Source organism: Vombatus ursinus, unplaced genomic scaffold, assembly GCF_900497805.2.
Source record: "Vombatus ursinus unplaced genomic scaffold, bare-nosed wombat genome assembly UNPS02014811.1, whole genome shotgun sequence".
Lineage (NCBI taxonomy): Eukaryota > Metazoa > Chordata > Mammalia > Diprotodontia > Vombatidae > Vombatus > Vombatus ursinus.
The window spans coordinates 807,213-830,028 of NW_020954589.1; the positions used below are offsets into that span (position 1 = coordinate 807,213).

Here is a 22,816-nt window from a genome sequence, read left to right on the forward strand (position 1 = left end):
GAAGTTGTTAAAGTATATGAAAAACTTTCTATATATAACATTCATTAAATACATACAAAATTAAAAAGTTATGGAAAATATTTAAATTATGAGGAATGCATTTCACACTGTGCTCAGAACTCTCTTAGTAAGTTTCATAATATTTGCTCAGGAATAAAGGCCTTCTCCTAACTTTATCAATCCTGTAATGTCTAGAAACAAGAATGGCGATTTTTATAGTTGAAGAAGATTTTAAAAAGGGAATTGGATAATTTTAAGAGTATGAACATCTGCAACCAGAAGATAATGATAAACAACTACTGCTAACGATGGATCAGAATCAAAACAAACTTGTACTGCTTCTCATCCTCTTTGGCGGGATCCTCTTTATTGGGATAAATGGAAAAAAAAAAACCTGGAGTTACAGCCACAGAAGCTAGGTTCAAATCCTACTAATTCTATTTAAAATCTATGAGACTCTTGGCAAAGCACTTTCCCTTTCACATGTAAAAGGAATGGGATGAAGGTAGCACGATATGTTGGAAAGACAGAGTGATAGGGAGTAAGAAGAGCTGAATTCAAGTCTCAGTTTTGACACTTACTATTTATGTGACCTTGGGCAAATCACTTAAACTGTCTGGCCCTGTGTTTCCTCATTTGTAGAAGGAGAGATAACTTCTCCAGTTCTAAATCATTCTCCCCTCCTAATTTAACTTTTTCAATTAAAATTATTTATTCTCCCTCCACTCCCCTGCATTAGAAAAAAAAAGGAAAAGATGTTCCACAGACATATCTGTTGAAGACTCAGAAAAGAAAATTCTTGTCACCAAAGTCCTTGGCATTATCAGATGATTCAACACCAGAAAACTAGAAATGTGGTTTCATTAGGGGATAAAAACATGAAAGAAGAGACATTATCATCTGCTTTGCTGCTGTACCCTAAGGACTGTGGGACCTTTTAGTCTGATTTGAAACTGAAAACTTCCATTTGAATTGTCTACTCCATTGGAATGGGAACTCGTTGATGAGAGGAACTGCTTACTTTTCTATTTGTATTCTCAGAATTTAGCACAGTGCTTTATGCACAGTAAGCACTTAATAAATGCTTTTTTATTCCCTACAAGTATGTAGAGAGGCCAGGGAGAACTGAACTCAGTCTTAGAACACATGTGACAAAGGGTAGCTCACTGCTACCTAGATGCTGGAAGTCCTTAAGAAAGCACCCTTACATATGGCGTTACTGGGCTGCTCTTTGTGGAGCCTTGACTGTTCTCCTCATTTCATCCAGGCTGTTCTAGCCTCCAGATGCAGATACCATAGCCAGTTGTTCTGGGATGCTGCAAGGATGCCAATTCGAAGATGGGAAGTTCAAAATCCTCTGGACCTTCCAATACTCATGAGATTCTCCTCCACCCCAGGAAAGGAGAGGATGGTAAGAGATGTAGGCATAGGCTAAGGTGCTCTCCTCCCACCCAGTGATTCATTCTCAGGGGGTGGCATAAGGCTCACTCAAATCTCAGGGTCTTCTAGTCTGATGGTTTTGTGCAGGCCCTAGAGAACATAACCAAGTCCATAATCCATTCCAAACAGATTTCCTGTTAAATCTAGGAAGATTCTAGGCTATGTTCCCACCCAATGGACAACAGAGCTATGTGGCTGAACAGAGTTGGAGGAAATAATGAAACCTAATAAAACCACATTGAAAAGTCTCCCATGGCACCTGTTCTCCTCTCTACCCATTTCAGCAGAAGACCATTCGAAGAGAGCTCCCCCTTCTCCTCTCCTCATTTCACATTATTCAGATGACTATGGTCTCAGACATAAAGCTGGCCCTCCTTGATAAAGCCAATCCCTCTACATGAACCCTGGATATGATCTTGTCCTGACTTTTCAAGTAGTTGCCCCACTGTGATCTCTACTCTTTCTCTTATTTTCAATCTCTCCCAATCTTCTGGCTCTTTCCTTGCTGCCTACAAACATGCCCAAACCTCCTCAATCCTTAACAAAACCTCACTTGATGCAACCAACCTTGCTATCTAGAGTTCTTTATTTAGAGTTCTCCCCTTTGTGGCTAAACTCCTTGAGAAAGCTTTTTATACTTCATGCCTCCACTTTCTCTCCTTTCATTATCTTCTTATAAACCCTCGACAATCTAGCTTCAGGCTTCATCATTCAACTTATACTGCCTTTTTGCAAGTTACTTCTTAATTACCAATGTTATCTCTTAGCTGTGAAATCTAATTTAAAAAAAAAAATCTGTCTTCATCCTTCTTTATCTCTCCGAAGTATTTGAGACTCCTAATTACCTTCTCTTCCTGGATTCTCAATCCCTGCTAGGTTTTTGTGCCTCTTTTCTGGTTCTTCTGTCCAACTAGTCCTTCTCAGTCTCCTTGGGTGGTTCTTCATCCATGTAATGGCCCCTGACAATGGGTGTCCTCAAGCATATGTCCTGGACTTTCTTCTCTTTTCACTCTAGGCTATCTCACTTGGTGATCTCATCAGCTCCCATAGGTTCTATTACCACTTTTATGCAGATGAGTCCAGAACGATATAGATCCAGCCCTATCTTTTCTACTGGGCTACAGTCATGAATCACCAATTGCCTTTTGGAGATCCCTAACTGGATATCCTAGAAGCATCTCAAATCCAACATATTCAAAATGGAACTCATTTTCTTGCCACCCCAAACCCTCCCTCTTTCTAGCTTTATTACTGCCACCATTCTCTCAGTTACTCGGGGTCACAACCTCCGAATCCTTCTTCACTCCTTACTCTCACTCATACCACACATCCAATTCATTAACAAATCTGGTCATATCTACTACTACAATATTTCTTCTTTCCACTCACACAGCCACAACCCTAGCTCAAGGTCTGGACTATTGCAATATCCTTCTAATTGGTCTCCCTGCTTCAAGTCTGTCCTCTAATTCACTCAAAGATGAGTGATTTTTCTAATGCTTAGGTCTGCCCATGGTATCTCTCTGCTCAGCAGACTCCAGCGGCTTCCAATTACCTCTAGGATCAAATACAAACTTGTGTTTGACATAGAAAATGCTTCATAGTCTGGTCACTTCCTATCTGTCCAGTCTTCTTATATTTTACTCCCCTTCCAACATGCTAGGATCCAACAACACTGATTTACTTGCTGTTCTTTAAATACCACACTCCATAACCAATGGGTCCATAAACCAACCCAAACAGACTTTCTATTGAATCCAGAGAGATATCCAGACCACTTATATGCCTTTTCTTTGGCTGTCCCCAATGCCTAAAATGCTCTATCGGATAGATAGGGATTGAGAAAAAGGGATAGAGTCTATCCCTTTGCCTTTTAGTTTTCCTGCCTTCCTTCAAGTTCAAATCTCATCTTATGCAAGAGACCTTTCTTGGTCCCCTTGGTCCTCTCTATCTGATAATGCCCTCCCCTCTCATAATGGCATCCCATACATGGCTAATTATTTACATTTATTTTGTATTTATTTATATATTTATACATAATAATATATTTAAATACATTATTTACATTTTGTCTCTCCCATTATGATGAAAGAGCCTTGTGGGCAGAGACTTGTTCTCTGTCTTTCTTTGTATTCCCAACTCTCAGCACAGCATCAGGTACATGACAAGCACTTAATAAATGGTGGGGAGGGAAGCCAGATAAGCTGAGAAGTGAATGGGAGGTGAGAAAGTGAAGGCAACAGCTGAAGACAGTTTTTATTCAGGAGTCTGGCTGTGAAAGGGAAGAGAGCTATAGAACGATAGCTTGAAGCAAAAACAGGGTTACGTGAAGGTTGTTTAAGGATGAGAGAGTTCTGGGCATCATTGTCAACAGGGAAGAAGCCAGTGGATTCTGAGAGATTAGAAATTAGGAAAAGAAAATTGGAAGAAGAAGAAATAGATGAACATAAAACTTTTAATAAAGAGATTTTTTTTTAAAGGTAGAGAAAATTAGGAAAGAGTTGTTGTTGTTGTTTGTCCTTCATTCTTGAAGAAGACCAATGACCTCAGGAGGGTGATGTCTTGACTCACAAGTGAACTGGATTTAAGTGAGACAGGGCTGTGCAAAGTCACCAGCCTCACCTCTCTCCTCCAGAGTCATTCAGAGACCAGTGAGCAATGGCCCTGGACGCAGTGGGAGACTTTGGTCTTTTTAAACCAAGGTCTTTCCCAGGATAAAGCACTGGACATGGAAGCAGGAAGACTCTTCTTCCCAAGTTCAAATCATTAGGTAAGAGGGGGAATAATCAAAGAGGAAACTTCTCAGAGGAGATATGAGGATCCATCATCCCAGAGTCTCTGCATCAAACAGGTTCTGTCTGTTTAACCCATTTTGAAGAATCAGGCTTCAGGCTTGCCCATCATGATCAAGCTCCAAAAGGGCTGGTATTTATCATGATCTGCCTTGCCTAAATCCTCTCTCAACATCCCACTGAATATCCTAGTTCCCTTGGCGTAGGGTCTTGCCATATTCATGTTATTCCTTCAGATAACAGAGCCCTGTCCTGCTCCTCAGCTATTGGAGTTAGGTTCTCACTATTTAAATTTTCAACCTCACCAACACCAACCACTTGCCTGCTTGGAGAACTGCCTATCATCTGCTGCAAAACTGGCTTAACATTGATTTTTTACCTGATGGAACTCCTACCTATTGCTGCACATCACCAGGTTTCCCAGATGCTGCCTATGTCCCTTTCTTTATCTCCTTTTCCACTCTTCCCAGATACCCTGAACAGCTGGCTGCTCAGACTTCCCCCTAGCTTTACTCTTCATAGCTAGGACTTTTCTTCAGTTGCCTATCCTGCTTCAGAAGGTATCTCTGTTACCTGCAGGTTCTGTCTGTCTAAAATCTGGCCTGATACCTGGGACTTAGGGTGTCACTATATGGGTGGCCTATACAGAGACACAAGAACAACAAATGCTATTACTGCAAAAGTTGCTGCCACTAAACTCACCCCTGCCTCTTAAAGGAGTGGTTGCTCCTAATTCTCCTCACCTGCTCTCCCATATATAAAATTAACACGGGGGTGGGGGGGCAGCTAGGTGATGCAGTGGATAGAGCTCAGACCTTGGAGTCAGAAGGACCTGAGTTCAAATTTGACCTCAGACACTTGACACTTACTAGCTGTGTGACCCTGGGCAAGTCACAGAACCCCAACTGCCTCATCAAAAAAAAAAAAAAGCAAAAACAAAACTAACATAGGGTAGGATCTTATGCTTTTGGCCAGGTGTGGTGAACCTGCAGCCTCGAGGCCACATGTGGTCCTATAGGTCCTCAAGTGTGGCCCTTTGACTGAATCTAAACTCCCCTTAATAAAAGGACTTGTTCCACAAAACTTGGACTCAGTCAAAAAGCTGCACCCAAAGACCTAGAAGGCCACATGTGGTCTCAAGGCCATAGGTTCCCCACCCCTCCTTTTGACTATGTCCTAGAGCAGCTAGGTTAGTAGAGTAACATAATAATAATAATAATAACAAACATTCATATAGTGCTCTAAGATTTGTAAAAGCACTTTGTAAATTTTACCTCATTTGATCCTCATGGCAATCCTGGGGGGCATTATTATCCCCATTTTACAGATGAAGAAACTGAGGCAGACAAAGGATATATGACATATATTAGAGATGCTCAATATATTTGTTGAAAGGCTGAATGAATAAATCTTCATTACTGTTGCTTGGGGAGGGTGATACTTTTGTTGGGGAGTCTCCATGCCCATGTCAGCGTGTGGGTTGGAGGAGATGCATTCTTGACATCCCAAGTTGGAATTCAGAATATATTTTCCCATAGAAACAACATTATAAATGGTGGATAATACTACAGTGATATTAATGCCATAGAATGGCCCCAGAGGTTTAATTTCTGGAGCTCCCATCCTGGGTCCCCGTGCTCTCTCCCCAAAGTGTTGCTGACTGACTCCCTTGGCCTGCTATTTCAGGCAGCTCCCATATGTGCTTCACTTCACTTCACTCCCTACTCCACAGTCTTCTCAACTTTCGCAAGTACCTTGCTGCTGAATGTACTTTCCCCTTCCTGCCCCCCTCCCCACCATGATCAAATTTATTCTGTCACTGTTTCTGGAAGTGGCGTGTCAATCCACTGCTCCAGGAGCAGATCTTCCTATGACCCCATTCGTCATTATGGGGGGGGGTGTCCCTTCTTTGACACTATTCCCCCATGTGTGTTGTTCCTCCCTTTACAATGTAATCTCTTTGAGAACAGGGATTGTCTTTGCTTTCGTACTAATATCCCTAGAGCTCAGTATAGTTCCTGGAACATAGTAAGCACTGTATAAATGCTTTTTCATTCATTCAGTCACATTATACCCCTATTAGACTTTTGCAGACTTGTCTAGGAATACTAAAACCCATTATAATATTGTTTCTAAGGGAAAATGTGTTCTGAATTTCCAACAATCAACTTATACATTTTTGGAACATAACCTTTCAAAATTTGGGTTCTGCCTATGGACCTCAAATCCTAGATTTTGAAAATTAAAAATCAAAAACATTAACCCAATTAATGATGCCCCAGCTCCTTCCTTCCTACAGATGATCATGGAATTGTTTCGATAGTGTTTATTGGCTAATGGGAAGTCAAGAAAGGTCATAAGGAATGTTATTATCATTTACTTAATTTAAGAAACAATTACTGATTGCCTACTTAGTGCAAGGCACTGTGACATTTATGTTACAAACAGGTAAAATACCTGTTAGGCAAGAGCCAAAAAACCTGAAGGCTTTAATTCTCAATTCACTTTTCAAAATTCCAATGACATCACCTGGGAGAGTGGCTGAAGCAGTTCTGTTAGCAGCTGAAACAGTTAAAGGACACAATGAGTCACCAAGGACTCCTTGAATACTGACTGGTTCCAGGTGACTATTTGGAACATGCAGTCAGAGAACATTTAAAAAAAAAAATCCAACAACCCAGCACTGTTGCTATTTTAAAAAGAACAATATGACTCCTTGCAAACTGTGGAGGTGAACAGGCCTTATTATTTCAATAAAACCAAAGCAGACATTTAACCCAAAGAACAACAATAACAACAACAACAAAGGCCCCTTCTTCTGGCTTGACAGGATGCTTAACAAAGGTCATACAGAACACAAGCTATCTGGTGGATTTTTTGGACCATTTCATTTTCTTTTAACACCAGAAATTTGAAAGAAGCCATACTCAGCAAAAAGTTGGGAGTACATGCAGAGGGCGAGAAGCTCTTTATATAACCTTAGGAAATACAGTGGGCAGTCTCAATGTAAATGATGGTCAAATTGACTTTCTATATGCGATTTTAACTTAGGAGATCATTAACCGAAACTGATAATACCAATAATAATAAACAATAATAGACAACAATAATAATACAATTATAAAAATACAATAACAATAATACAAAAAAACCATAAAAGACAACAACAATACTTCCTCCCCCTTCCCAAAACGGGTTTATTACGTACACCTCCAGGATAAAATACAAAATGCTCTGTTTGGGATTGAAAGTACTTCACAGTCTAGCCTCCCCATTTCCCTTCTCCAGTCTTTTCCTCTATACTCCCCACCATGTACTCTTTGAGTAACATTGGCCTCCTGGCTGTTCTTAGTATTTGATTTGAACCAGGGTCCTTGGACTTTAAGTCCAGCTTTCTTTCCATTGTACCTTGTTGAACTCTCCAGAATCTTCATCTTCTAGCTCCAGGCATTTTCTCTGGCTGTCCCCCATGCCTGGAATATTCTCCCTCTTCATCTCAGCCTCCTGGCTTCCCTTCCTTCAAGTTCCAACTAAAATCCTATCTTTTACAGGAAGCCTTTCCCAATTCCTCTTAAATCTAGTGCGTTTCCTCTGTTTATTAGTTCCTATTTATCCTATATATAACTTGCTTTGTATATATTTACTTGCATGTTATCTCCTCTTCAGATTTTAAGCTCCTCGTGGGCAGGGACTGTCCTTTGCCTCTTTTTGCATCCCTGATGCTTAGCATAGTTCCTGGCACATAGTAGGTATTTAATAAATCTTTACTGATTGATTATATTATGGTCAGCTTCTTAATATAAATTATTCATGTGCTCTCTGAACAGAATATTGAAAATCTACTCTATTGTACCCAAATTCTTCATCAGGGCTGATTTTTCTCTACAAAGAGATCCATTTCACTCTGTACTTTATTTTCAGTTTTATAAGAACTGAATTTAAGGAAAAAAATCAGTGCATTATAACAGCTAGATCATTATCAATCTACATGTGAATTTACTGTTGCTTAACATTGTTGCTAGAGAAAGATCCAGTGACAGTGAAAACATACCCACAGTCCCCCTTTTCAAATAAGATACTATTCTCTGAAAAAACTTTACCTCATTTGTACTTGGACTCTACAAACAGTTTCCATTATTTTTTTTTCCAGTGATTTTCTATTTGAATAAACTTAATTCATTCTCCGAACAAAAACCGTGGTCTAAGTCTTGATAGTAACAGTTTGATCCAAGATGGAGGGAAATTATCCAGCACTGTTGGCTAGGAGAGAGAAAGCAGGAGGGTCAAGCAGAGACAGAGTAGGTTGTGTGGAGGAAGCAAAGGAGAAAGAAATATAGAAGGAGGAGGAAAAATTGAAAAGCAAAGGCCTGGGCAGAGTCATCAGGGCTATTTCTGCATTGGCATAGATCTCATAAATTCTCTTCAAAAATAACGAACAGGATTCTTTCCATTTTGCCACAGGGAAATGTCCTAAAATGGGTTACTAGTTTGTGGCATTGAAGACCATGGCAGGCCACCGATACCATTACTGATGATAAAAAATGAGCGATTGCTAATTCTGGCGAGGAAGATGGAGCAGCCTTTCTTCATCACCACCAACACCATCTATACACAGTGCTATGCACTAAGGATGTTGAGTAAAGGATTCACTACCTCAGGGTGCCCTTGTTTCCAGACCAGTTTCAATGGTAGAATACAATTCAGCAGCTTTGGAAAGCAGCCATGCAGAAAGAGGGAAAATCACTGCTATTCACTTTTTACGCTGCCAAGGTAGAAAGTGAAAATAGCATTTTTGGCCCACTAGGATTTGGAAAACACTCCATCATGCCAGCATAGAAATGCTCAAAATGATGAGATTTAGAAGTAGCTTATGAAAGAACTGAGTGTATGTCTTGATTTGTCCATCTTTATTTCTTATGGCAAATAAGGAGAAAAAAAAATTCCTCCCAATGAGTACACTATTTGAGTTATTCCAAAGCCAAATTCTTTAGAAAGCTAGAAAAATCAGGTGGCCCAAGTTTCTAAATATCTTATATTTATGTAATAAGCTTTGAAATATGGAGCCAAGAGGCAGGAAGCAAGCTAATCCACTTTCATTACACAAGCGATAGTCTGGGTCAGCACTTCGGAGACCATATATATCCTTAGTACCAGTCATCATAAAGTCCTTATGAGATTCCTAATTGCATAAAGCACAGATGAGGCACCATTCAAAGAGAACCATCCCAACACAGCTCATGACTTCTAGAACTTACAATTTAAGGAAGAAGACTCCCAAATGGTCGTATATACCAATATTGACCTACTTGTCAGTAGGCAGGAATAGGAAGATTTTGGCCTTGCTAAAGGCCATCTGCCAAAGCTTTGCAGATTTATTTTCCTTTTAAGGTAAGGAATGTGATATCATCCTTGTAAGATCTTGCTTTAGATATCTCTGCTGGATTTAGAAACACACACTGGATCAACTTATCCCTGTGCTTATGTCTAACTTCTTATTCTTTCCTGTAGTCTCAAAGGAATGACAGCTGGCATTTACATAGCGTTTTAGGGTTTGCAAAGCTCTTTAAAAATATCATCTCATTTGACCCTCACAACAACTCTGCAAAGTAGTTGCTATTATTATCCCTATTTTGCAGCTGAGGAAAGTGAGGCAAACAGAGGGTAAGTTACTTGCCCAAGGTCACATAGCTACCTAGTATCTGCGGCCAGATTGGAATCAAAATCTTGCTGATTCCAGGTCTAGTGCTCTACCCACTGTGCTACCACGTGTTGTGAAGGACTTTAAATGCCAAACAGAGGAGTTTATATTTGATCCTGGATGTCTGAGAAGGTTGTGGGGAGGAGAGTGTGACACTGGAGTTTATCGAGTAGGGGAGTGACATGATTAGATTTTACAAAGATCAGTCTGGCAACTGTACGAACAGTAGATTACTGCTCTGCCTGATTTCGACCCCAATATTAGAGTCGTGATGGCCCTTTCCCTTTCACCTCCACAGGCTCTTCACCAGGAAACTCAACATCATGGAGACTTGCAGCTTTGGTCCTCATTCCACACCAGCACCCTCATTTGTTCAAACCCTCAGTTACCATCTTTTTATCATACTTTTGCCATCAGCTGCTCTGCCTGGTTTCTACCTCCAATATCATCCTCATGCCCCCATGCCAGCTACCCTCTGGTACTCTCCCAACTGGTATGGGGGGAGGGAAGGAGGAAGAGAAACAGATTTTGGTTAATTAAAAAATATAAATTTTAATTTAAAAAAAAAAGAAAGATAAGCTGGAAGTAGAATGAACAAGATTTGGCAACTGAGGAGCTCTACGGGGTAAATGAGAGTGAGAAGCCAGTGATAACAGCAAGTGAGAGAGTGTAAATACAGAAAAGAACAGGCCTCAGGACAGAGCCTCAGAGAACACCTGCAGTTAGTGAGCATGACGTAGTGAATCATCAGAGCAGACTGAGAGGTAGAAGCCACATAGGGCGAAGGAGAACCATGCCATGAAAACCCAGAGAATACAGACTATGCAGAAGGAGAGGGTGATTAACAGTATCAAATGCTTCAGAGAGGTCAAAAAGGATGAGGTCTGAGCCAGGTATATGTCAGAGCTAGACTGAATTGGCTCTCAAAAGCCAATTGTTAAGTTTTCAGTGACAGCATTTGTACCTCAGAGATTGGCAAATGTTATAAACTAAGGCTTAATTTATCATTTTCTTGATGGTTTAAGCTTAAGAATGTGATAGAGAAAAATATTAATAAGGCAAATTAAACTCAGAATTGTGTTCTGCATATATCCCTTCTCCCTGATGGGGAGCTGGTTGTTAAACATTTACCACTACACTGCTAGACAAGACTATCAGATTTGGCAATAAGGAGACCACTGGTAACTTTGGAGAAAGCAGTTTCCATTGAGTGATGAGGCTGGAAGCTAGAATTCAAAGGGATAAGAAGTGAGTGAAAGTAAAGGAAGTAGAGGGAATGTGCACAGATAGCTTTTTCTAGAAATTTAGTTGAGCAATCAATCAACCAATCAACAAGCAATTATTAAGTGCCTACTGTCCCAGACATTGTTCTTGAAGCTGGGGATACAGATAAAAAAGATGAAATCATGCCTGAAATCATGCTTAGCTCACGTACTAGCAGGGAATATAACATGCACATATGTAAATATATAAAGAATGTGTATGTGTGTGTGTGTGTGTGTGTGTGTGTGTGTGTGTGTGTGTGTGTGTGTGTATACAGCAAATACAAATGAAATACAAGGTTGACAAGAAGGGAAGGCACTGGAAGTTGGAGGGTCAGAAAAGTCTTTGTGTATAGAAGCCTGAGCAACTTCTTGAAGGAAAGGAGGTATCCCGAGAGATGGAGGTGAGGAGGGAAGGCATTCCAGGTTTGGGGGGCGTCCAATACACAGGCACAGAGTGTGTGAGGAAAAGAATGAAGGCTAGTTTGGCTGGATCATAAAGTTGAGTAAATGTATAATGAGGCTGGAAAGATGAGGCTAGTTGTAAAAGCCTTAAAAACCAAACAGAGGAGTTAATATTTTATCCTAAAGGCAGTGGGAAACCACTGGAGTTTATTGAGTAGGGGAGGGGAGTGACACGGTCAGATTTGTGTTTAAGGAAAATTACTTCGGCAGCTGTGCAGAAGAGGGATTGGAGAGGGGGGAGACTTGAGGCAGAGACCAATTAGTAAGCAGTTGCAGTAGTCCAGGGGAGAGGTGATGATGGCTGAATTAAAGCAATGAGAAGGAGGAGAAGGAGAAGCAGTGAGAAGATGATAGCTTAAGGGCATGTAGGGGTCTTGTGAAGACTTTTTAAGAATGGGGGAGAATTGGGCATGTTTGCAGGCAGCAGGGAAAGAATCAGTAAAGAGGGTTTGAAGGTTAGAGAGATGGGATGATGAGGGGGACAATCTCCTAGGGAAGACAGCAGGTGAGGAGATCCAAGGTACATGGAAAGTGGAGCATATGAACTCAGAAAGAACCTGAAGGTTCTTCATATATACACTGGTACCTAGAGCACCGGCTTCCTCAATGTCTTCTGGAAAAGAGGAAAGAGTTTCCTTGTCTTTTGAGTTTAGCTAAAAGTTCATTCTGTGTGTTTTGGACAGGCTAATTAAACTCTGCCCCCATATTATGTATATTTTTAGCCTGAATGCTTGCAGGTGAACTACAAGTCTTTAGACATAAGCCAAAATCTGGTATTCCCAGAGGGAAAATTGTGTGTGGAGGTAACAAAACAAGCTATATAAATTATTATCGAGACAAGTTGCTCCTCCCCACCTCCACCAGGTGAACCCAATCTGTAACTGTCAAGGGCCATGAGCCCAATTGACATAGGTAACCCTACCTTGTGTTGTTATCTTGTATATGTCCTGTCACCCTGATTATAATGTAGGTCCCTCTGAGGCAGGGTACATATCTCATAACTCTTTATATTTATAGCACCTGGCATGGTATCCTATACAGAGAAGCCACTCAATAAATATTTATTGATCACAGGAAATAAGAAATAATATATACCAGAAGCATCACCCCAAAATAAATCCCAAATTTGATCTTCCTAAATAAAGGCGATCTTATGAACCTATAGATTTTTTTTTCTACAGAGACTCTCCTTCTTCTCTACCCCTATTAATATGAGTGGCCCTCAATGATCTATATTTTCTCTCTTTATTTCCAATATTAACCCACTGATTCTCATAGCTTCCATTATCACCACCCATGGGGATGATTTTTCAAATAACATTTCTGGTTCTAACCTCTCTCCAACATTAGTCCCATATTTTTGACTATCTCTTAGCACATCTTCATTTAGATGTTCCATTATTATCTCAAACACTGTGTCAAAAACCAAAACTGTCATAGGATCATAGATCTTGATTTGCAGTCAAAGGATATGAGATGGAATCCTGGTGTGTTCACTGAATATTTGTGTGATCTTAGGCAAAGCACTGAACTTCAGTTCCTCATCTATAAAATGATCTCATAATCTAAAATCAGAAGGGATCTCAAAGGCCTTATTGACCAACTCTTCATTTTATACATGATGAAACTGAGCCCCAGGGAGGGTAAATGAGTTATTGAAAGGCACAATGAAGTAATAATCAGCAGAAGCGGAATTTGAAGCAAGATCCTATGATTCCAGGGTCAATATTCTTTTTATGAACAGCTAGGTGGCACAGTGGAAAGAGAGCTTGGCCTGAAGTCTAGAAGACTCATCTTCCTGAGTTCAAATCTGGCCTCAGACACTGACTAGTTGTGTGACTGAGCAAGTCACTTTACCCTTCAGTTTCCTCATGTGTAAAATGAGCTTGAGAAGGAAAGGGAGTGGAAAACCACTCCAGTTTCCTTGCCAGGAAAACCCCAAATGGGGTCATGAAGAGTCAGACGTGCCTGAAAAACAACAAAAACCTTTATATGGTATTTCACTGCCTCCCTCTTTCTTTCTAAAGCATTTCATTTTGAAATCTCCCATTTCTACTCATTTTTATCACAATTATTCCAGTCTTCCAGATGAGAACTTCTGAAGTCATCTTCAATTCTTCCCCATTCTTCATCCCTCTACATAAAATCTGTTTTACCTCACTCCCTTCCCACCCTGAAAACCAACACTGGATATGGAATAACCTTGGATAAAACATGAATAACTTTGGGAAATTATAAGAGTTTGCCTTGATAACCTCTAAAGCCCTTTCCAACTGCAAATCTATTATCCTATGAAAAGATGACCCATAATTTTCCGTTCAGCTATCAATCTTATGGAACTATTTTTTTTAAACCTGGACCTTTGATTTCTTTTTTCTTTTCTTTTTATTGATATATCTGGTTCTTAAATCACCTTCATCCAGAATGTCTCTTTTCTATACTACCTCTTATAGTACAGTATTATTCTATTACATTCATGTACCACATTTGGGTTAGTTGTTCCCCAGTTGGAATCTATATTTTATTTCTAGTTCTTTGCTATTACAAAAAGTTTTTCTATAAGTATGTTGGTGTATAGGACATTCTGTCTTTCTGTGTAGGTGTATATGCCTAGCTTTGGGATATCTAGGTCAAAAGATAGAGGCATTTTAGTCATTTGTTTTTAGCATAATTTCACATTGTTTTCTAGAATATTTAAACCAATCTCAGCTCTACCAAGACTGCATCACTGTCCCTTTCTTTTCACAGCCCTTTCAACACTGACTCTTCTTATCTTTTGCCATTTTTGCCAATTTGTTAGGTCTGAGATGAAACCTCAGAGTTGATTTTATTTGTTTCTTTTGTTATTAGTGATTTGGAGCAATGCTTCATAAATTTGTTATTATTTGTTAGTTCCCGCATGTATCTGGGATAGCAAACCCTTATTAGAGATTGCTGATGCAAAGAATATCCCCCCCCCCCCAATTTGTAGCTTTCCTTTCTACTCGTACTGATTTTGTTTGTGCAAAAGCTTTTCAATTTCACAGAATCAAAATTATCTAGTTTATATTTTGTGATTGCCTCTACTCTAGAAGCTTAGCAGTCACCAGGAAAGGGCAGTCATCCTTTTGCACCACTGGACATTCCTGCATCTAACCAATCCTTAGCTGAAGTCTCTCTTTCCAGCTTGGCCTGGAGGAGAAAAGACTGCCAGAAGAGCACTACTAAGCTTTCATTGCTTGTGGGAAACATCAGAGGTTGACTGGCGGCAGTAATACTAAGCTTTTTATGGCTTGCTAAATGCTAAACATGTTGGTTGCCATGGTCTTTTAATGTCTTCAGTGTGCCCTCTTGACCTGGTGATTGTGGAAGTAGATAGGAATGACTTTTATTCCTTTTTTTTTTCTTTTTACATTTTAAGTGTATCCTTCTAAAGTACGATCTTTTAAATCCTAATGATTAGGGTCCCTAATGCATTTTAAAACCTAAAACTTAAGTGGTTTGGCTAAGTCTAATTTAAGTTTAGTTTACAATAGCATCTGTCCTTTATTTGGGTAAGAACCAGCCCTGTTGTCCCATATATGAAAGGTATCTGATCTCCTTCTCTAATTTTTTAATGGTGTGACCTCTAATATCCTTATGATGTACCCATTTTGAACTTATTGTGATAATATAGTACAAAATATTAGCCTAAACTTAACTCCTGCCAAGTTAATTTCTCCTTTTCCCAGCAGTTTTTCTCAAATAGGGTGTGCTAGTGATTTACTTTTGAAAGCTTCTTAACTTTGAGGTCAAAACTACTTTCATTATAATAATAACATGTTTTAATCTTTAATATAGTAAATATTGATGGATATAACTGAAATAAACAGTTCTTTGGGGATCCCTCAATAATTTTTAAGAGTGTAAAGGGGTCCTAAGACCAAAAAAGTTTTAGAATTGCTGGGCTAGATGATAGTACATCTAGGTAGTTAAGGAGATAACTAAATATCTAGACCAGGAGCCCTTGAGCAGTGAAATCTATGTTTTACCCTTCTTGGAATGATATATTTAAATGCATAAAGTATATAGGATTATATTATATTTATTATTAATTCTATTTTATTTTTTACTTTATTTTTATTATATTTACTACAATTACATTGAAACATAGTTATCAAAATGGGGCAGCCAGGTGGCAAAATGGATAGAGTGTTAGGTCTGGAAGACTCATCTTCCAGAGCACAAATCCAGCCTCAGACACTGACTAGCTGTGTGTTCCTGTACAAGTCACCTCACCCTGTTTGTTTCAGTTTTATCATTTGTAAAATGAGTTGGAGAAGGACATGAAGTACAAAATCATTCTAGTATCCTTGCCAAGAAAACTCCAAATGGGGTCATGAAGAGTTGGACACAACCGAAACGACTAAACAACAACAAAAGTTATCAAAATACATATTTTTTAAAAGTTAACAGGCACCAGATTAAGAACCCTTGGACTGTACCCAAAGAGTGATGAATAATGGATAAATATCAACTGTGAAGATGGTCACTAGTGAAGTACCCAAGGACCTTTCCTTAAATCTATTCTATCAAACATTTTAAATTAATGATTTGGGTAAAATTCTAGGATTATCAAGTTTGCATATGACACAAGTTAGAGAGAGATGACAAGTTGGAAGACAGAACTGGGACCCACAAAAGTTCTTAATGACTAGCTGGTAGACCCATGGGCTTCTTAGGATGAAATTCACTACGGATAAATGTAAAGTCCTGCTTCAATATTTGGAGGGATCCATGATCTCATTGATATGAGGACCTCTTCCATCATTTCATTAAGTGTGATTCTTGTCCATGTCTTTCTATAAATCCTCCTCAGGATTTATCTAACACACTGTTTTTTCCATAGTCTTTAAAATTGCATAAATACTAATACAGCAGGTAGGCTGTCCATCAGACAAAATGAGGTTTCCAAAAAAGTCTCATACCTCCATTCTAAAAACCAAGACAGTGTATGCAACAAGATGCTCCTAGAAACAGTTCATGTGACAAAAGACCTGAGGAGTTTCAGTGGACTCTTAACTTCAGGATGAGTCATATCTCCCCAGCAGAACTACCAGTATGAGTCAACAGTGTGAAACAGATGCCAACAAATTAATATGATTTTAATTTATGTTAATAGAAACATACTGTTTGGAATAAGAAAGAGGGTTGTCCTGTTGAACTTTGCTCCATTCAGATCACATCTGAAGTACACTGTGCACTTCTAGATACCATATTTTCAGGGGTACATTAACAAGTTAGAGCACATGCAGAACAGGGCATCATGGATAGCAAGAAAGCTTGAAATCATGCCAGACAAGGATAAGTCAAAAGAACTAGAGGTGTGTGGCATGGAGAAGAAAAGATTTGACAAATGTCTTTTTTTTTTTTTAGGCAATTGGGGTTAAGTGACTTGCCCAGGGTCACACAGCTAGTAAGTGTCAAGTGTTTGGTCTGAGACCGGATTTGAACTCAGGTACTCCTGACTTCAGGGCCGGTGCTCTATCCACTGTGCCACCTAGCTGCCCTGACAAATGTCTTAAACATTTGAAATAGGATTAGGTCTGCTTTATTTGTTCCCCAGAAGGAACAACTAGGAATGATGGGAAGAAGTTTCATAATGACAAATTTCAGCTCAATAGAAGGAAAAAAATTTCCAATATTAGAGCTGCCCCAAAGAGAAACAAGATACCTATGGAGGTAATAATAACAGTATTAGTTAGCATGTATATAGTGCTTTAAGGTTATAAAGTACTGAGTCCTCCTCCCATTGCAGTTTTCAAATATAGGTCAGATGACCTTGTCAGGTTATCATTGAGTGAGTTACTGTTCCGATATTGGTTAGAGAAGTGCCCATCTGGGTCAATCCCATCTCTGAGATTCTTTGATTCTGTGAAAACTATGTTACTTGATCTTCTGTTAACTAGAGTTTTCAAATAACAGTAACTAACACTTCTTTAGTACTTTAAGGTTTGCAAAATGTTTTATAGACATGATCTCATTTGATACTTATAGCATACTCAAGATATTATTATCATCACCACTTCATAGATGACAAAAATTAGGCACAGACAGTTAAATCCAGGGTGATGAACCTAGTAAGAATCTAAAGTATGATTTATATCCAGGTTTCCTGATTCCAACTCCAGTGCTCTATAAACTATACTACATTGCTTCTTTCTACTTGAAAAAATAAATATAATTGGCATCTTTGTTATAGTCATGGTATATGTTGTTTTCTTGACTCTGCTTACTTCATTCTGTATCAGTTCATATAAATCTTTCCATGCTTCTTTATATTCATCACATACATAATTTTTTATAGCACAGTAATATTCCATGACATTCATGTACCACAATTGGCTTTACCATTCCCCAACTGATGGGTATCTACTTTGTTCCCAATTCTTTGGTATAACAGAAAGCACCGCTACAAATATTTTGATATAGAAGGGAGCTTTCTTCTTATCAATAACCCCCTTGGGTATTAGGATATAAGCCTAGTGTAATTTTTGGGTTGAAAGGTAACACTTTAGTCATTGTTTTGCATAATTCCAAATTGCTTTCCAAAGTGGTTCTACTGAAATAATTTCTTTACCAACAATGCAGTAATGTGCTTATCTTTCTTTGACCCCTCCACTATTGACTACTTGTATTTTCTCAACTTTGCTGTTTTTCAGGATGTGAGGTGAAACTTGAAGGCTGTTTTGAATTGCTTTTGTCTTACTCGTAGTAATTTAGAGCGTCTTTTCAGAGGGCTGTTAATAGACTTCAATTCTTCTTTCGAAAACTGCCCCTCCCCTCCCCCAATCCTTTGACCATTAATCTATTGGTGAATTACTTTTGGTCTTAAATATGTCTGTAAGTTATTTATATATCTTGGACACCAAACTCATACCAGATCTGATACATCTAGACATTTCCTTTCTTGTCCTAGGTGTATTGATTTTGTTGTGCAGAAGATTTTAAGTTTCATACAATCAAAGCTATACATTTATCTTTTGTAAATGCTCCTATTCCTCTTCTTACTCGGAGTAGTTTCTCTAGCTCAAGTAGCATATATGTATACCTCCAGGGCAATGAAAGCTCATCCTTATAATGATTTTGAGATACTGCTGAACAAAATCCTAAAATTCCTTCTGAATCACCAAAAAAAAAGAGACAATTATCCTCAGTATAGTTTTAGTTTTAAATGTATTTTACTTTCTTCTGTTCTTAGAAAATTGGTAATTTCTGTTAACCAAAATACTTTAATTACCCAGAAAAGCCCATTTTCCTGACATGTTGAATAATAAGAAAGTTTACAGTAATGTGATTTGATGGTGTTTAGAGAAGGTAGATTAAAGAAGTAGTTTACTCTAATTCTCCTTCCTATGTAGAAAATCAAAATGGCAGCCATAACTTTTGGCTTTCATCACCAACATCCTTCATTATGCCAATATGAATCATGATGAAGTGTGGTAGATAATATTCTATGGATTCCACTTAAAAGGAAATGGCTCCTTTTTTATCATTTTTTGTCTCTTTGATAAATACCTTATGGCCTGGATAATCAGAAATCAGAATCTTTTGAGTTATTTGGCAATGAAATTACCAAACAGACCACTTTTTTTTTACATTTATAATGAAAAAATAAAATAAAACAAGAAGAAAGAAAAAATAGCTTTTGGGTACACTATTTATTAAGTATTTCTTGGTATAAGATGAATGGTAAAAGAACAGTGATGAATTGGTCTTATCCAATATGCTGATAGGAAAGGCCCACTGATTCTTATTCAATCATACGATAAATATTTATTAAACACCAACTATGTGCAAAGCACTGTGCTAGGGGCTGGGGACCAAAAACAAAAATTTAAAATAAAAAAAACTGCTCCTGCCAAGGAGGAGCTTATATGGGAGGAGGCGAAAGGAAAGGGAAAGGGAAGAAGAGAGATAACATATAAATAAACATGTAAGTAAATACAAGATAATTTGAGAATGGAAAGAGTATCACAATTAGGGGAATTAAGAAAGACTTCTTAGTCTTTCTTAAGAAGGACATGGCACATGTATTAAGCCTTAAATGAAACAAAGGATTCTAAGAGAAAGAAATTAGCCCAGAGGGCATTCCAGGCAGGAGGACAGCCTATACACAGAGGCAGGAGATAGAATAACAGCAAGTAGGTCAGTTTGTCTGCAAAGCAGAATGTGTTAAGGGGAGTAATAGGAACTAAGTCTGGAGCCAGCTTGTGAAGGGCTTTAAGTGTCAAATACAGCAAAATAAACCATGTGGCTTGCAATATCTACCTGAGATGGAATCATGGCAGTACTTCATAACCTGGAAGCAGGGAAGCCATTGGATCACTAAACAGTTTAGAAGACACACCCCTGGGGAAGGTATCATAGGATCACAGATTTAGAACTGGAGGGAACTTTAGAAGTCATCCAGTTCAACTCTCTAATTTTACTGAAGAGAGGTTAAATGATTTGCCCCAGACCAAACGGGTAGATATAATAATAGCCTAACAGTGTTCAAACCCAGGACCCCTGCGTTCTAATTCAGCAGTCTTTCCATGGCATCATGCTACCTCAGGTGTCCACCATTTCATTTTCCTAGGTCTTGTTTGTCAGTGGTTCCGACATTCAAAGCATGTAAGTGCTAGTACTGGTTCAGAACTGGAGAGCAAGTTAGTTTTAGACAAGGAGTCATGAAGTAAAGGCAAAAGGACAGTTTTAGAAGACTCTTCCATTCTCACCTTCCAGTGCTTGTTTTCTTTTTCTTTTTCCTTTTTTGTCTTAATTACTTCCCTTGAGATTTAGTCTTGTTTAACTGGGCTTCTGTTTGTTTTCACTGTTTGCCTGCTTCCCTGGATTAGGGATTCTTTAATCTTCCTTCATTGCTGGATCTCCTGGGGACTCTAGCATCAGGCCAGGGTGGTTGGCCATCAATTTCTCATTGCCTGCTACATTTAGCCTCTGCCTGTACCACTCAACAGGGCTTTGACAAGTGATCTTTTTAGATCTTGTTGTTATATTCCAGTCTAGTTTAGGCTTTGCTCATTTGGGGGGGGGAGGGGGGTGTGTGGTATAAAAAGCAAAAAACCCAATTCACTGGATTTCTCAGTTCAATTTATAGCTTGGGCAAATGGAACTGAATGTAAAAGACATGGGAGTTATTAGAAAAGAACACCAGCATAGACCTTGCTATGGCATGCATTCCTATATGTTTCAAACTGAAGAAAGCTATTTTGCAGTTAATAATCTATATTAGAAATACTTGAAACTTATTTAACTGACCTGTTTTCCTGCGATGAAAAGCAGACCTGTAGTCCAAGGAGTTACCATCACGGATCAGTTTTGAGGTACTCGATATTGATACCTTTGAAGAGTCGTCTAGGCCTCCACTTAATGGGGAGGCGCTCAGTGATTGCCTCGTCCCTCCCCTGCTAGTATTCTGTTGGTTGAACATATCTTGGACTTTCTTCTTTTCCTTTTTAAGCATATTTACCAGAATATCTGAAACTTGACTTAAGGAGTTTGTATTACAATTTATTTATTGAGATTTGCCATTTATCACATTGGTAAAGTGACTAGAGAGAAACTGCAAATTATTGAAGTTGTGGAAAGGCTTATGAACATTCATAAGAAGCTATTCACCTTGTGTTAGTGTGCCTGAATACCAGTAAACACAACTGAACCTTTTCATACTGTCATAGTCAACTTTAAATTGTATAAACTCCAAAGACTGGATATTAATGGCTCCAATTAAAAGGGTTTTTATAAAAACATAAAATACACATTTATTCATTTACTATGCAGTCAATATAGCTGAAAAACACATTTTAAAAAATCTCTATCCTCGATTCCAAAAAAAATGAAAAGAATGTAATTTGTTAATACAGATAATTTTTAAGATGCACATTATGAAGGAGGGCTTTTCACTAGAACACTGATACAGCTCCTTGGGATATGCCTCTATTGAAGGGTCAGGAAGAGGGTAAGGAGCCAGTGGAGAGAGAAAAAGTGATTAGGAAGTAGGAAAACGACTTTGTGATGGAAAACTCAGATTATTCTCTTCTTTCCTCACTCTTGGTGGTAGCAGGGACATATTTTTTTTATATATATATGAGGCAATTAGGGTTAAGTGACTTGCCCAGAGTCACACAGCCAGTAAGTGTTATGTGTCTGAGGCTGGATTTTAACTCAGGTCCTCCTGACTCCAGGGCCAGTACTCTATCTACTAAGCCACCTAGCTGCCCCAGCAGGGACATATTTGAGAAGAAATTATATTGTATTATGTTACATTATTATTTAATATGGGTAGATATATGTGTGTGTGTATGTTTATGTATATGTATATGTGTATATATACATATATACACATCTATACATATATGTGTATAATACATGTACACATATGTGTATATGAAGCCTCAGAACTCCAAAAGAATTTGATAACTGGAGCCCACAGAGAATTCCGCTGTAACAAAAACAGAGAAAATAAGAGGTCTCTTTTGGTTTCAGACCTTATACAGATGGTCAACTGTGCCTGAAGTCAGTGGCTTGGAGTTCCCTTATTTGTCCTTATGTGTTGTATAACAGTCAAAAGCTAAACCACTGGGTGACAGCTATTGCACAAGATCTAATTACTGAGCTTGTTCTCAAAGAACTCCATTTCACAAAAAGGACATCTCTGGCCTAGCTCAGTGAGGCTTCTGCCCAGATCAAACCTACAATGCTGGGAAGTGTCTCTACAGCTAGTTTGCTTCTCAAGGATGTTACAGGAGCTCTTTCTACAGTTTGGAATCACCCATCTCCCACTCGCCTCCTTATCTTTTCTATTGTTCTAAAAATTTCTATGCTGTGACCATCCTTGCCATGGTGTGCTCCACGACATCCAAATTTAGACCCTCTGGGGTTAACACTAACATAATTGTGTTATTCTCTAGTGCAAGGGTTCTCAAAGTGTGGTCTGTGGACCCTGGGAGTGCCTGAGACCCTTTCAGGGGGTTCTGTGGGGCCAAAATGATTTTCATAATAATACTAAGATGTTATTTGCTTATTAAAATACTCTTCTCTTTTCCACCTACACATTTATGTGAGGCTAGATAGTTTTTATATATTTCAAGCAAACATATTACAACAGATTAAACACAGAAGCAGATGAAGATCTAGTT

General features: G+C 38.7%; 1 protein-coding gene across 2 annotated transcripts in view; it reads right to left on the minus strand.

Moving 5' to 3' along the window:
* The window catches only part of LOC114053478 (kinesin-like protein KIF6), a 451,087-nt gene that overhangs the window by 211,220 nt on the left and 217,051 nt on the right, over positions 1-22,816 (minus strand). For both annotated transcript variants that reach the window (XM_027876578.1, XM_027876577.1), the window contains one exon: positions 20,937-21,155. In XM_027876578.1, coding sequence (XP_027732379.1) covers positions 20,937-21,155 — 219 coding nt within the window. The remainder of the gene's footprint in view (positions 1-20,936; positions 21,156-22,816) is intronic.